The sequence below is a fragment of the Hyaloscypha bicolor genome, assembly GCF_002865645.1.
Source record: "Hyaloscypha bicolor E unplaced genomic scaffold K444scaffold_107, whole genome shotgun sequence".
Classification (NCBI taxonomy): Eukaryota; Fungi; Ascomycota; class Leotiomycetes; order Helotiales; family Hyaloscyphaceae; genus Hyaloscypha; species Hyaloscypha bicolor.
The window spans coordinates 176,854-193,842 of NW_020194609.1; the positions used below are offsets into that span (position 1 = coordinate 176,854).

The 16,989-nt window shown below is 32.6% G+C and overlaps 3 protein-coding genes across 3 annotated transcripts; 1 reads left to right on the forward strand and 2 right to left on the reverse strand.

Annotated features, from left to right (window-relative positions):
- Nucleotides 1-1,420: 1,420 nt before the first annotated feature.
- Nucleotides 1,421-3,230, reverse strand: K444DRAFT_653685 (cytochrome P450 monooxygenase; the record flags this gene model as incomplete). Its single annotated transcript, XM_024885887.1, has 5 exons — nt 1,421-1,649; nt 1,702-2,009; nt 2,062-2,513; nt 2,560-3,136; nt 3,183-3,230. The coding sequence occupies 5 exons, from the start codon at nt 3,228-3,230 to the stop codon at nt 1,481-1,483; spliced, it is 1,554 nt and encodes a 517-aa protein (XP_024734949.1). The 3' UTR covers nt 1,421-1,480.
- Nucleotides 3,231-3,730: 500 nt separating this feature from the next.
- Nucleotides 3,731-4,973, forward strand: K444DRAFT_532893 (putative short-chain dehydrogenase; the record flags this gene model as incomplete). The annotated part of the gene is made up of 4 exons (XM_024875111.1): nt 3,731-3,815; nt 3,885-4,553; nt 4,606-4,740; nt 4,837-4,973. The coding sequence occupies 4 exons, from the start codon at nt 3,731-3,733 to the stop codon at nt 4,971-4,973; spliced, it is 1,026 nt and encodes a 341-aa protein (XP_024734950.1).
- A 5,123-nt stretch (nt 4,974-10,096) lies between these two features.
- Nucleotides 10,097-11,368, reverse strand: K444DRAFT_614609 (uncharacterized protein; the record flags this gene model as incomplete). The annotated part of the gene is made up of 6 exons (XM_024880558.1): nt 10,097-10,555; nt 10,616-10,645; nt 10,802-10,843; nt 10,919-10,953; nt 10,996-11,033; nt 11,199-11,368. Coding segments are annotated over 6 exons (381 nt in total), but the record flags the coding sequence as incomplete, so codon positions are not given.
- Nucleotides 11,369-16,989: the final 5,621 nt, after the last annotated feature.

The window sequence follows — 16,989 nt, forward strand, 5'->3', positions numbered from 1 at the left end:
GGCCCACGAGTGCACCGCGATGCCAACGCAAGCGCCAGGAAAGCGTTCCGATGCAGCAGCCATGACCTCGATGACGAACTCGAAACTCCCAAGCCAAGTTCCAGAACGCGCACAATCTTAAGGAACGTGGCCGACTCGAGCTTGCTCTTTCTGATATCTCAATGAAGCTTCAACGATCTAATACTCACGATATTCTCCTCGGCAGATTGGAGAACAGCCAGGTCTCGCAAAGCAGATTTTCGATTTCCAAGCCACCATCACGAAAGCCGCCCATAATACAATAACCCTCGATCCCGACACGGTAATTAAATACACCGCATGCCAGTTAAACTCCGAAAATCATAAACTGCTTGACTATTCCAGAGAGAAATCAGCAGAGGACGAGAAGTGCGGGACGCTATCATCGAGCAGGTAGAGGAACAGATTGTGTTGAGAGTCATGGACTGCCGTTCGAATCCCGACTACAACGCCAAATTTGATGTACTCTCTGCGCTTATGGGCATCGTGAAGAGCGTCGTGTCCCTACCGCAAGATGGCGGATGGCATGACTGCTTCCAGTCAGGTTCTCTTCCCGAAGCCCTTGTTTCTGCGCTGGTAAAGGTCGGGAAATGATTGTCTGATGCGGAGATTGATCGAGCTAGGGAGGAAACACAGCTTCTTAAAGCACTGGAGTCCGCGACAAAATCTGAAATCAAGCGGTCTGGAGAACAAAGCTTCAAAGATATCGCATAGTTCCAAGCAATGTTCATCGATATCGCGGCAGTCCTAGAATTCTAACGGTTCCTCGTTGACGTGGACGAAGCATTGCCATAAAATCTCTCGCAGAGGACAAACTCCGGCCTCCTCGTTGTAGTACCACGGGCGAACCAGAACGGAGAGATACCGTACCACGAAACGGCGGCGAAAGAATCATCACGAAAGAAATTTCTTGGAAGCTCAATCGTCGAAGTCACTTCGAGACAAAGCTTAATGTGTTCAAGGTCTTGACGAATACAATTGTGAGAGTTTGAGGGTGGCCACATGTGGGCATTCGGGGATTGTGTCTTGGAAAAGATCTGCACGGATGCAAGGGAGAAGGTACGCACCTTTACGAAAGACGATGCGGATGATTTGCTCCCATCGAGTTCTCCTGTCTTGTTGACGAGGAATTTATGTGGGATATTATGGATCTCAACAACACACCAGGAAGGCAGCACTATCAGATCTCCCGTATGTCCTTTGATCTCTTGACATTCTCGCCAATCCAGGTTATCCTTGGATCGTATACTGGGCGACCTGCCTAGGTCTCGTAATACACTGGTTGGAAGATGTGCCACTGGAAATCCATGCCCTACTCTGCTTCGAACCGGCATTGGCAACGTTGGAGTTCCAACACTGTACAAGACCTCCTTGTCTAACATCATTGTATTATTCTTTACTTGCTGTTCTAGCCATGCCCATCACTTCGCGTTGATTTCTCCGCAAGTTTGCTGCCCTTAATCTACTGATTCTCCAAATGATACGTACTTATTCTGAATTTCGTCTCCCCATTGTAGACAGAAAGATTGTCAAGTGCCCCTTTTCCTTCTCGTTCAATCGTTGACTTGATCTCGTCGTTTCTTGCTGTTATCCTGCATTTGAAGGGGTTCGGTCTGATGTTCAACCCATCACTTCTTTCTGGTTAGGGTCTCAGCATTCCTGGAAATGAGAAGCGACACTCACGTGTAGCTGAATATATCCACAGGTATCTCATTCCCAGACTCGTCAAGACCTTTCTGAATGTTGAAAGCCCACAGCAGCCGGGCAACGCTGATGAACGTCCCCTGTTCCGCAAGTGCTTGGCCTGCACAGACACGCCTCCCCCATCCGAAAGTCATATACCCACGCTCATTTGGAAAGGGTCTATGATGCGGGCTGTCTTTCAGAAACCTCTCTGGTTGGAATCTATCGGGGTCCGGAAAGTCTTCCTCGTTCCTATGGATTGCCCAAACATTGCCCTGTGTCCAGGTATTTTTCGGTATCAACCATCCCTGTTCACCAATTGTCAGTAGATACATTTCTACGGTACCGCATGAAACTCACTTTATATATTTCATCCTGAATTGGAGCGTGAGGTTGTCCGCCAATGATTGCCACTGACCTCCATCTCAGAACCTCCTTCGCAAATGCTTTTACATATGGAAGATTTGCCTCGTCCTCGAAAGTTGGACTTCGGTGAGGCCCGACTATTCTGTCAAGTTCCTCCCACGCTTTAGGCAGCACCTCCGGGAATGCGCAACAGGCTAGAAGAAAGGTTATGAGGGTTGAGCTTGAAGTATCGCTGCCCGCTCCAAACAAAGAGCCGGATAGGGTCGAGAGTTCCATCTCACTCAGATTGTATTTGGGCGCCAGCTCGAACAATTTCTTCGCATAGTTATCTTTCCCCTCTTCGCTGTGTGCTGCTTCTTCTGCCAGTGCATAGAAAAAGTTCTTCGCGCGCGGCTTGCCCATATTCTCCATCCACGGTGCCATCCATCTCGGAAACTTCGCAAGAACTAACCAGTGTTAGTAATACACCAGATGAGGTGGGACATCACTGACTTGGAAACGACTCCATGATCATCGGGAATGAATTCCCCGGCACATTATGCTCGGCCGCCCTTTGCATGAGGAAAATCACCTCTGTGATAATCGGATCCGTCACGGTCGAAATCCTCCTCCCAAACCCAATAATCGACACAACACTAGCTGCATAGCGCTCAAGGTGAGCCACATAATTCTCCGAGTCATTGAGCAAGTCATAGAGAACAACTTTGTTCTCATCGCTCTGCAAGTGCTGGTACCCCCTCACTTGCTGCATCCCAACTCCCATGTGAGTCAATTTTCGATGCACTCTAAATCGGTCACCATAATACATCGTCACGAGACTAGACTGCCCGAATGCCAGTTCCCCGAAGACAACCATGAGAGGACGGGACGAAAAAGTCGCAGCCCGCTTGTCGAAGAGATCAGATGCCGATTGTGCGTCGTTGAGCCAGACGTTGGGGCGACACCCCATCCAGAAGGTGATGACGGGTGAGTTGTACTCTTTGGCTAGTTGCTCGAAGTAGATCCATGGCTTGCGGTCTGGTAGGAGATGAATGTTTCCAATGATTGGCAAAGGGAATGGGCCGGGTGGCTTGGGAGATGTCAGTGATGGCTCCCACCGGAGAAAGTGTGCTTGCCATTTTCCTCCGCAACAACAACACTCTGGTATAGTCCACCACCAGCATGCCAAACCCCGCTGCCAACAGGATCAGGATCACCTGACCGACCGTCAGCCAGCCAACTAGTTGCTGCAACTGCCCAAGCAATCCGTTCGCCATCTTTCTCACAAGAGACACAAAAATTTAGCCTCTCTTGTCGTTCCCTCTTGATCTTATGAACAGCCTACAACGAGTGTTGAATCCAGCGAGGTTATTTCAACTGCCCTAGGCAAACATTCCTCCGAAGTCGTCATCAAAACCTCGGGAATCCTCCAGATTAGCCTTCAGGTGTTGGTTGCGCTTTGTCAACCACTCGCCGCTACAGTGGATATATTACAGGGGCTTCGGAAGCATCGCACCGTGAAACGCAGCGCTTCACCCCCGCATCCAGGTGCGGGGTAGCTCATGTGGGGCTCGAACAGCCATCACCGAATACCCTGCAAGGCTCTACGAGGCTGTAGTCTTGTGTTTATCTAGCTTCTGTGTCCTTGAACTTCAAAGGGTTGCATGTTTTCTCTGTTGGGACAATGACTTCTTGCTCCAAATTCGGCGAGGCAACCACAGCCACCGAAGTAACTAATACATTCTCAGAGCAAATCAAAGGCAAAAATAGTACAAACACGCCCCTCCTTTCCACCTTCTTCAACCTCAAAAATAAACCCAACTGACACCATTCCAAAGTCCTCCTCGTGGGCGCCAGTCCCAACTCCCTCGGCGAGCACATTGCCCTGTCCATCTCGCGGCACTCACCAAGTCTACTCATCCTCGCCTCCCGTACCGCCTCCAAGATCAACACCTTGATCTCCTCAATCCATGCCATCACCCCCAATAGCCCTGTCAAGTCCCTAACCCTCGACCTCTCCTCGCAATCCTCCATTCGCAAAGCAGCAAAGGAAATGGAGACTCTCACCTCAAAGTTAGACATCATAATCAACAACGCCGCCCTCAACGTCCCCGACTGCGAAACCACAACGGAGGGCATAGAGATGCATTTCGGCACAAACCACATCGGAATGTTCCTGCTCACCAACCTCTTGCTTCCCAACGTACTCCTCGCAGCCTCGCAATCAGCCATACCTGGCAGCACAAGGATCATCAACTTGACCTCCGCTGGCCATCGACTCTCCCCGATACGCTTCTCGGACTTCAATTTTCTGAAGAAATATGAGGAGTTACCAGAGGAGGAAAAGCCACCGACAGGGCTGCCCAAAGCACTGATGGATCCGGAAGTCACATATAGTCCATTCGTGGCATACGGGCAGAGTAAGACGGGGAATATTTTGTTTTCTGTGTCTTTGACAGAACGTTTGAAAGACAGAGGCGTTCTGTCATTTAGTGTGCATCCTGGTTGTGAGTACCCCATCGAGAATTGAGGAGAAAGGGTCGGGCTGATAGCGAAAAGCAATCTGGACAGGTCTAGCGAGGAATCTTGACGCGCAGGGACAAGCGCTGATCAAAACTACGGGCAAGGTGTGGAAATCTGGGGATCAGGGGGCGGCGACCGCGATGGTTGCTGCTTTTGATCCAAAAATGAATGGTAAGTCGTTCAACCTGTGCTTGTTTACGCGATCCGCCTTTCTCTTACTGGAGTGCCTTTGGAAAAGAAACTTGTGCTGATACCGATTTCTTGGAGATATGCCGGGTGGCTATTTGGCTGATTGCCAGTTTGCGCCTGCGGCGGAACACGCTACGGATCCGAAGATTGCGGAGAGACTTTGGAGCTTGAGTGAGGAGTTGGTGGGGGAGAAGTTTGATATGAGAGGGAAGTAAATCCGGGGCCGAGCCAGATGGCGTACACCGCTGTGGAGGATCCGCGGTTTTGCATGTTTCAACTCTGGCATTCTTGGAGCATGATCTCATTTTGGGCCGGCGGGTAGATCATGAAGCTGCGAGGAACTGCAGATCTTTCTCATATGCCTGTTGATTGTCCTGTGAGTTCACCCGTCGCGTGACTGGCGATATTGTGATGATCTCTGTTCCTGGAGAGAAGAGGACATGGGTTTACGAGCGTATGTTGCAAATTTTGGCTCTATTTCTTGCTAGATGCTCCCACATCGGTTCTGTTCTTCTCCTGCCTCACCGAAGCAAGCACCAAACGAATCTTGCTAACATTTTCTCACCAGTGCGATCTCCTCAAAAAGCAGTCGGCAAATTTTGTTTTCGCAAACATATATGTACCAACTATTCCTCAAGTTCATCAACCTTGACACCCAGAGCTTAGAAGATCACCCAGCGCTTAGTCCACCACTTCGAACGAGTCTATGCCTACTTCCAGTAGTACCATTTGCATATCGGCTCTCCTCCAGGGGTGGGCTTGGTCATGATAATGTTGGGGATTGTCTCAATGGTATCCTCAACTACCAGCTTCGCAAAAAAAAAAAACCAAAAAAAACCTCCTCGTATCCTTCAACGAAAAATTTTCCATTCTGCCCCTCGAGATCCTCTTCGTTCCACAAGATGAAACAAAGAGGAACAAATGTCAGTGTCTTTAGTCCCTGGAAGTACTTCGAATCACCCTTTGGAAGATCGGTAAAATAATATTGACCTCTGAAAGGTTTGAAACCCCACTCCTCAATCTGTAAATGTTGAAGTTGGCCGAGGATGTCAATAGTTGATTTCTAGAAGTGATTCTTGCAAAACTCTCAAGATCTACAGCCTTCAGTATATTCGTCTCTACGCGAAGAGTGTCAAGGCCCTTGTTGACGGATAAGCCAACGGGTGGGTGGGCGAACCCAACTAATTTACAGCAGGGGCCTGTTCTATCCTCGCACGACCAGACATGGCGTCGCGGACGAAAAGTAGCGTGCCGGATCTTGCGGCGGAGTTCCACTGGCATCTGCGAGAAGAGTGTGAACGGCAGGAGCTTTACCGGACGACGTGCAACGGCTGAGGCGAAGACATCCGTGACATGGTGGGGTGCGAAAGAGTAATACTCGGGAGAGTCATAGACGCTTTCGACCTATGGACCTTTGACCCAGGTTGTTGCAACAACGGGACCTTTGACGCCAGGACCATCGGCATTGGTGGAATTACGCGAGACGGTGGAAGTATCTCGATCTTTTGAAAAGTGAGCCAGTGTTCCATCGAACAGAACTGACGGCGGACTCAACTCCATCCTTATTCGTGACTTTTCCATTGCCATCTACCCCCGCGGCCGTCTGTTCTTGATTCAAAGTAATTGCCGCGTCGATCCTTTCTGCCCCCATGCGCTCACGCTCCTTCCGGTCTGCTTCCCTCTACTTCTTGTTCTGCTTTCGTCGAGCATACTTGGAACAATGTCTATTTGATGGCGTTGGCAGTGTGAGAAATGAATAGAGTTGATTAATGGCCCCTACTTATATTCTATTCATTAAATATCCTTCTACTTATATTTTGCTTGTATTTTACTTATATTTCACTTATATTCTACTTGTGACGGCAGGAATAAAGCAATGGAACGAGGCTCAAAGATCTATAATTCCAATGTCTTAAGGATCTAAAGCTAAGGGGGAAAGGTGTGAGGTGTGGCAGTGGATAAGTAGGTACGGCCAAGATCACTAAAACGCCGAGCTTAGTTTGAACCTTAGCTTGGAACCAAGCTTGATACCTTAGCTAAAACCTTAGCTGAAACTAACCCGTAGTACCCATATAACACCAGCCGTTATACTACTTATATTCTACTTATATTCCAATCAAGGTAATAATGTAATGAATTGAATATTCATGAATACTTTGTTGAAATGGCTGGTTTGGCACGTGATGGCGCTAAGAATAAAACCTTGATTTTTGGGCACTTGTAAACCTTAGCTTTTATACCAATTATATGCTCTTTTGCAGGACCCCAAAATTACCCTCTTAACATACTTTGCGTTATATGCACGTGACTTACGCACGTGACCGGATGGCCTTATTGAGTAAAGCTCCAGCTACTCCCGCTCTAGTATAACCTCGCCACCCAATTAGGCGGCGGCGAGGCTTAATAAGCGAATTAAAGTACAGGATTCCGAAGAGAATAATTAGCTAATTATTACAAAAAATTAGTACTTAGCTAATATTATATATTTTAGCTTAGTTTAACTAGAACTACTAATAAATACTTTAGTTATTTATTAATTATTAAGGAAACCTTAATATATTATAGTTATATAATAAGTAATTACTAGTATTTATTATTAAACTAGTTTAATAATAAAGCTAGAGTTATATATATATAATATAAATTAAGTAAAATATACTAAATTAACTACTATTCTATAATAGTAAATAGCCTATTTATATAGCCCTAAATTCCCTAAATTATATATACTAAATCCCTAAACTAGAAAGCCTTATATTAAACTATTTAACCTTAGCTAAACCGATTTAGCTTTATAAGATATATTATATCCTAAATTAATCTTATAAAATATAATCTATTTAATAATAAGCCTATAGCTTAAGCCCTATTAGTATATAGTTCCTAAAGCTTTATTTTGGAGCTTATTTTACTTATTAGAGGCTTTAGGTTTCTAATTTTAATATTTATTCTCTTTTATATTATCCTATATTCGGATTACCCTAAATAGTTAGCTCTTAGAACTCCTGAAAAAAAACTAGTTATATAAGAAATATTAGAATTATTCTATTTTAGGGAATTATATATCGGAATATAATTATATCTAAATTCTTAGTATTTAGCTTAGAATAAAAGAAAAAGAGCTCAAGTATCTTTCTTTATATTTTAGTAATTCTGAAATATAAGAGGCTTTTATTATAATTTTTTAAAACTCGAGAGAAAATCTAAAGATAGTAGTTCTATAGAAAGTATAAAAAAAACCCCTAGTTTTATATTATTCTTTTTTTTTTCTTTTCTTTATTACTATAAATTCTCTTTACTTTTATATTTCTTATAAATAGAACTAGCCTATTTCTAACTTGATTATAAAACAGACTAAGCTATATAAGACTTGCTTTTACTATTAAGTTTATATTTTCCTTTTTTTTAATTTTATCTAACTAGTTAATAAGCCCGAAATACTACTAATTATATCTAATATAAAAGAAAAACTATAATAAAACAAAAACCTATATAAAGTATACCAGAATATAAAACGTAATTTAATAATAAAATAATAAGATTAAAAATATAAATAGTAAAGTATAAATAGTATATAGTATATAAAAGCTTAATTAATTAAATACTAAAAAGAAATTATTTTCTAGAAGTATAGAAAAACTAGTTTTTTTATATAATTCCTATAAGTTATATATAAAAAGCCGCAGTCTTTATTATATAATTAAAACCTTAAAACTACTAAAATAATATAATTTTTAATAAATATAGCCTATTATATTATACTAGTTATATTTTGCCTTATAAGAACTTAATTTAAATATTCTCTTTATTTTCTAATAATAATAATAATTAATTATAGATATTTCTATAAATAAATTAGTTTTATAATACTAGTAATAGATTTATTAATTATCTATTATAGCTCTAGTTAATATTTTAAAGAATTCTTTTATAGATTTATTTATTATATAACTTCCTGGCTTTTTTTTATATTTCTAGCTAGCTTCTATATATATAACTAGTTTACTTATAAATTATTATATAGCTTATAAAGCCCTTTATTTTAGTTATATAAATAATTACTTTAAAGCCTATTATAAAAAATATAATATAATACTTTCTTTAATCTATAAGCCTCTTTTATATTTCTTTTATTTTTTTATAAATAATAATCTATTTTACTAAATTATTTAAATAAATATTTAAATATATAATTCTATTTTTACTTTTATATTAATTAAATATAAAAAGAATATATAAATTAATTTCTTTTATAAGATTTAGTACTTTTAGATTTATAATAAGTTCTTTTATTTTTAAGGCCTATTATAGCCTGCTTTATATACTAAATATTTCTTTATATAGCTTTTCTTTTATAATTTGCTTTTTATAACTAATATATAAGTTATTAATTTCTTTTATTTAGATTATATAATTCTTTTATAACTTATAAATATATTTACGAATTATAATTCGTTTATTATAATTTATAAAATAGCCTATAAGTATTTTATAAATTAGTAAACTAATTTTCGAATCTTATTTAATTTATAAATATATTTAATTCTCGAATTAGATATTAATTATTATTATAAGAATTTCCTAATAAATAATAAGGTTATAGCCTTTATTTCAAATAAATATATAAATATAAGCTATTATAATCTAATATTTATAGTTTATAAAACAAGTTATAAATATTTATAAATATATATAATTAATATTATATATATAATATATATTTTATTTTTCTTATATAATAACCCGAACTAGTATTATAGTTTATAATTATAAGACTATAATAGAACTTATTAGTAAATATAGCTAGAATAATAGGTTTTTTACTAGTATTATTTCTATATTTATCTAGCTTTTTTTCTATTTATTTATATTAATTACTTCTTTTAATAATATATTATTAATATATATATTTTATTTATAAAATTATCTTATTTAACTAGCTTTATTTATATTAGTAAAATATTTATATAAATATATATACGAGTTTTATAAATACTTTAATTTATAAGAATATTTATATAAATAATATTAATTATTCTTTTATTCTTTTATTAAACTTTATAAATAATAATTATTTTATATAATAGATTTTTTAAAACTTAATAGCTATTATATAATACTTTAATAAGCTAAGCTTCTTTATTATCTTTATAACTAACTTATATTAGCCTGAGATTATAGATTATTTCTTAAATAAATAATAAGTAATTAATTATTCGGATTTCCTTTATTAGATTTTTATTCTAAAAGTAAAAAAGTTTTTATTACAAAATAGTAAGGAATAGTGATTTATATAAGTGGTTGTCTGATTAAAAGAAGCTCTAAAGGAAGCCTCTGGAAATAAAAGGGGCCGCTAAGTAAGCGAAGCTAAGCTCCCTAGTACCCGTATATACGACACACTCCCTAGAGGCTTCTAATTCTATATATAAAGGAAATAGCTAGTAAAGTACTCCTATAGAGCACCCCTAGCAAAGCAAAAAGGAGTGTATATATATAGTCTATCTCCCCTAATTAAGAGCTAAGAAACCGTTATTCCCTAACGCCTTATATTAAGCTAATAGAACCAAAAGGGGTAGGAAGTAAAGTATCCCTAGACGTCTCCGGTAGTATACTTAGTTCCAAAAAAGCCTAGCTCTAGCCCCGGACGGCTCCGCAAGCCCAAAGCCAGGAAACTATATTATATATACTATTAATACTCAAAGTCCCCTAGTAACTTCCCTCTATTCTTTATCTAACCCTTCTTCTCAAGCTGCCCATATAGCTTCTCGTATCCCTTTACCAAGCGTTCTCGTACGGCCTTTAATTACTCGTCCGTAGGCTATGGATCAAGTTTCCTGGTACAGGAACTAGTAGTTACAAGCTCTAGAATAGAGCAATTAACGGGCTTCTACGGGTGCTTTTCCGCTCTTGTTTCCTTATAAGAATACGAGTGGCCTTGCAAATCAGATTATCTAGTAAGAGAAGCAAAGATTACAAGTAAAGAGTATTTATTTTGCTAAATCAGGGCCTTAAAGATCCTTCCGTATTACTCGAGTATACGAACGGGCTCTCTAAGCATATTAGCCTCAATTACTAAAGCGAGTTGCTATGCTCCCCAAATAGGTATAAACTTGGCTACTACTATTTAAAGAAAGTTCTTGATTATCAGGAATCCTTCGACTTCTGTAACTCGGTAGGTTTGAGCTCGTATAAGAGCTTGGTACTAATTATTAATCCAGGCTATAGGAGATTCTCTACCTATTCTGCTACGGTCCAGAATTCTGTTATAATTCTCCCTTACTTATTCCCGTGTATTATTCTCCGATGACTGGAATTTCTTGCAAAGAGCTCGTATAACGTTCTAAAGAGAGAGCCTCTGCTAGGAAACGAGTAACTCAAGGTATAGTGCGAGCAGAGCAGGTTCTACTATACGGCATATCTAATCCCAGATATTCTAATACCGAGAGCTTTGCATTAACCAATTCGATTGCTTAATAGAGTACTCCTTAAGCCTAAACGAGTATTCCTCCTTAATATTATTAAAACAAGCTAGACGTGGAGCTCTTGGTCGTACTTCCTTCTCTGCTTCTGGCCTTCCATCCGCATCCCATATTACTAATAGAGTGTTTCGCTCGATATTCGATTACTTAATTATTTAATTAATCATAAGAGGTAGGGGGGGCTCTGCAGAGAGCAGGTAAGGAGCTTCTGGAGTATCGGGATTAATGAGGTACTATACGTTTCGAAAAGTGGAATTGATTTTAAGCTCTATATACTATATAGGGAAGCTTCTGTAATTAGTAAGGCGTATATCGGAGACTAGTAAAGCTGCTATTCTAAAGAGAGAAATAAAGGATGAGAAAACCAGGTGAAACGTATTCTTTTAGTAATTACGACTGTAGTAAGAATAATCGCAATTACTAGAACGCTTACTAATTACTAATAGAGGTGTGTAGCTAGTGTACCGGGCTTATAACTATTACAAAATAGCAAGGAATAGTAATTTGCATAAGTAGTTATCTAATTAAAAGAAGCTCTAAAGGAAGCCTCTAGAAATAAAAGGGGCCGCTAAGTAAGTAAAGCTAAGCTTTCTAGTACCCGTATATATGACAGTTTTTTATAGATTTTAAAAACTATTTTTTCGAATAATATATAAGCTATATTTATATAATTAAGTACTAGAAATATAGCCTTTTATATATATATTTATTTTTATTTTTTAGAAGAAATATTATTTTTTTAATTTCTAATTTAGTTAATAATATTATTTATATTAAGTTTCTAGATCTATTATAGAATTTTATAAATAAATTTATAGCTATAATTATTAGTTAGATATTTTACAGGCTATATAGTTTTAATAATAATTTAAAAGCCTTATATATAATTTATAAAATACTTATAATTCCGTTTATATATTAGAAGAAGTTTCTTAAAGTATTTATAACTATAATAATTATTTATAAGAATAAATATCCCGAGTACTAGTACTAGAATAATAGCTATATATTTATAGTTTATAAATTAGGCTTTCTAGATTAGAAAATTATTTATAATAATTTATTATATATATAAGTACTAGAGAGCTTTAGCTTTACTTATTTAGTAGCTCTCTTTTATTTAGCTAGATCTAGAAGCTCTTTTTAGAGTTTCTTTTAATTAGATAACTATTTATATAAATTACTATTTCTTACTATTTATAATAGTTATAAGTCCGGTATACTAGCTATATACCTCTATTAGTAATTAATAAGTATTCTAGTAATTATAGTTATTCTTACTATAATTATAATTATTAAAAGAATACGTTTTACTTATTTTTCTTATTTTTTATTTCTCTCTTTAGAATAGTAGCTTTACTAGTTTCTAATATATGCCTTACTAATTATAAAAGCTTTTCTATATAATATATAGAGCTTAAAATTAATTCTATCTTTTGAAATATATAGTACTTTATTAATTCTAATATTTTTAAAGCTCTTTATCTGCTTTTTATAAAGCCCTTTCTATTTCTTATAATTAATTAAATAATTAAATAATTAAATATCGAGTAAAATATTTTATTAGTAATATAAGATATAGATAGAAAACTAGAAGCAGAGAAGAAAGTATAACTAAGAGCTCTATATTTAGCTTATTTTAATAATATTAAGGAAAAATACTTATTTAGGCTTAAGGAATATACTACCAAGTAATTGAATTAGTTAATATAAAGCTCTTAGTATTAGAATATCTGGAATTAGATATACTATATAATAGAACCTATTTTACTTATACTATACCTTAAGTTACTTGTTTTATAATAAAGGCTTTCTTTTTAGAATATTATATAAGCTTTTTATAATAAATTCTAGTTATTAGAAAATAATATACGGAAATAAATAAGAGAGAATTATAATAGAATTCTGGATTATAATAAAATAGGTTTAAAATCTTTTAAAGCCTGAATTAATAATTAATATTAAGCTTTTATATAAGCTCAAACCTATTAAGTTATAGAAATTAAAAGATTTCTGGTAATTAAGAACTTTCTTTAAATAGTAATAGCCAAGTTTATATCTATTTAAGGAATATAATAACTCGCTTTAGTAATTAAGGCTAATATATTTAGAGAACCCGTTTATATATTCGAGTAATATAGAAGAATCTTTAAGGCCCTAATTTAGTAAAATAAATATTCTTTACTTGGGATCTTTATTTCTCTTACTAGATAATCTAATTTATAAAGCTATTTATATTTTTATAAGAGAATAAAAATAGAAAAGTACTTATAAAAGCCTATTAATTACTTTATTCTAGAGCTTATAACTACTAGTTCTTATATTAGGAAATTTAATTTATAGCCTATAGATAAGAAATTAAAGAATATATAAGAACGTCTTATAGTAAAGGGATATAAGAAGCTATATAGATAGCTTAAGAAAAAGAATTAGATAAAAAAGAGAATAAAGCTACTAGGGTATTTTAAATACTAATAGTATATATAATATAATTTCCTGGCTTTAGGCTTATAGAACCGTTCGGAACTAGAGCTAGGCTTTTTTGAAACTAAATATACTACCAGAAATATCTAGAAATACTTTATTTCCTATCTCTTTTAGTTCTATTAGCTTAATATAAGGCATTAGGAAATAATAATTTCTTAGTTCTTAATTAGGGGAAATAAACTATATATATACTTATTTTTACTAGGGATATTCTATAGAAGTACTTTACTAGCTATTTCCTTTATATATAGAATTAAAAGCCTTTAGGAAATATATTATATATATAAGTATTAGAGAGCTTTAGTTTTATTTACTTAGTAGCCTCCTTTTATTTAATTAGATCTAGAAGCTTTTTTTAGAGCTTCTTTTAATTAGATAACTACTTATATAAATTACTATTTCTTACTATTTATAATATAATTATTAGATTATTTTATATAATTTATATATTTTTTAGAAATTCTATTTATATATTAATATTGAGATTTATATATTTATATAAGTAATTAAATATATTTATAAATATATATATATAAGAAAATAAATTATATAATTATTATTATTTTAGGAATAAATAATAAGATTATCTAGTATTTCTAGACTTAATATATAGGCTTTATAAAGGCTTTCTAGTATTTATTTAAATATCTAATATATTAAAGGTTTTCTTTAATTTATTTTTTTATATTCTATTTTTCTAAATAATATATAATTTGCTTTATAACTAATTTCTTATTTAAATAAGTTATAAATAAAACCGCAAATATTTATTTAATTTTAATAGCCTTTTTTAAATATAATATAATATATAAAAATAACCGCTAATACTTATATTATAAGTTCTTATAATACTTTATATAAGTTACTAAAACCCGAATATAGAAGTATTATAAATAAGAATATAGTATTAGCTATATTTATTACTATAGTCTAGTTTTAAATAAATAGTTCTATTTATAGCTTTTACTAATAGTTATATATAATTTATAATTCTTTAATAAGCTATATTTAATTAAGGGCATTTATTATTCTATATTCTATATTATTTATATTACTTATAGCTTAATAGAAAATAATTAGAAATAATTCTAGTATTTTAATAAGATTATTTTATTAATAATTAGCTATAATTTATAAATATTCTTTTTTATAAGTATTTATTAATAGCTAATTTCAGATATATAAATAATCTAGAACTAGTATAAAAAGTATTTCTATAATAACCTAGTCTATAAGCTAGCCTATAACCTATTAATTAATTTCCTGTTATTTTTAGTTAATTTTTATTATAATTATAGTTTCTTTTTATTTAATTTTAGCTTTATAAATCTTTAGTAAATACTTATAAATATTATTTTATTTAAGAATACCTTTAATTAGATTATAAGCTATTATATAGCTAATCTATAAATTAATTATATCTATAAGATATTACTAGTAATTATAATATAAGTTTAGCTAAATATAAACTAGTATTTTTATTTCTAAATAATTCTAGTAATAATTATAAATAATTTATAAATAGTTTATTTCTATTTATAGAACTCAAATAAAACTAATAAAATATTCTTTTATAAGACTTTCTATTACTATTATTATAGCTAAGATAAGGTCGTTTTATATATAATATTAATAGATAAATATATATTTTATTTCTAATTCCGGATTTTACTCGAGTTTAATAAATTATTTATAAATATAATTATTAAAATAAGTTAGCTCGAAACTATTTTATAATCTATAAATCTAATTATCTAAAATAAGATATTTATATAATATAAGTATTATTATAAAGTAATATACTAGTTAATAATTAATTTATAATTAGTAATAAATAATTTTTTTTAAGAGAAATACTTATAATTCTCGAGAAAAACTTTATTTAGATTTTACTAGTAATTTTATATAATTTATAAACTAATATAATACGGGCCTATTTATAATAAATATAGATCTAGTTATAGTTTTATTAGTTATTATTACGAATTAATATATAAGTCTATAATAACTTGTCTAAATAGGATTTTATAGACTAAATTAGTAGTTTTCTATATAACCTGTTTTTAAATAAATAAATTATATTCTTGCCTTTTATTTTATATATCTAATTAGTTATAAATCTAATTAATTATATTTATTTATAAAAGTAACTTTTACGGGCCTTATATAATTATTAGGTCTTTAATAAATAAGTAATTCTATTAACTCTAAATAGTATAGTATATAAACTTAATTAAAAAATTCTAGATATATTTCCTGGCTAGAAATAAATATATTTTATAATAAATTTAACTAATATAAATAAAGCAAATTCTATAATTATAAAATTATTTTTAGAGGTTTTATAAAGTATTTATTTACTAGATTTATTTCTTTTCAAGCTATAATTTAAGATTAGTATACTTATAATACTTTTATAAAATCTCTATTTATAGAAAAGGCTTTATAATAGATTACAAATATTAATTTATAACTTTAAAAGATTCTTAATTCAAATATAGCTATTAGATAATAACTTTAATAACTAATTATAAATAATTCTATAAATTAAGCTCTAGTTTATAAATTAGTAATTATCTTTTATATTTTCCTATAAATAGTTTCTATTTAATTTATTTTTTATAATAATTATTAATAAGTTATAAAGCTAGTTATTTAAGATAATAAAAGTAAATTTATAATTACTAGTCTTTTCTTATAGCTAGTTCTATATAGCGGCCTTATAAGTAATCTTATAAATTGAGCTTTATATTTTTTTATTTTCTAATATAAATTATATAAGTAATATAGTATATCCAGAAATATTATAAGTTCTTATTTAGTTTTTAACTTATTTATAGGCTATTTTTCTTCTATATTATTTATAAAAAGTTTATATCTAATTTATATACTTAGCTAAAAGCCTTTATTATATTTCAAACCTATTTGGAACGAGTTTAGGGTAAAATTATTACTAGCCCCAGAGCTTATATAGGGCTACTAGTAATAATTTTAGTAAAGTAGCTCTAAACTTATCTATTTTATATTTTTACTATTTTCCGAAAAAAACAAATACTATTATATAAATGAATTTATATAGAAATATTAAAACTTTAGGCCTATTTTATAGTTCAGGCTTTATTTTATAGGATTTATAGGCTCTATAGGCTATCTTTTATAAGATTTATAAACTAATTATATTTTATTATATTAGTAGCTATATATAAATATCTCTAATTTGGATTATATTTTAGCTAAATTAGAGATATTTATATATAACTACTAA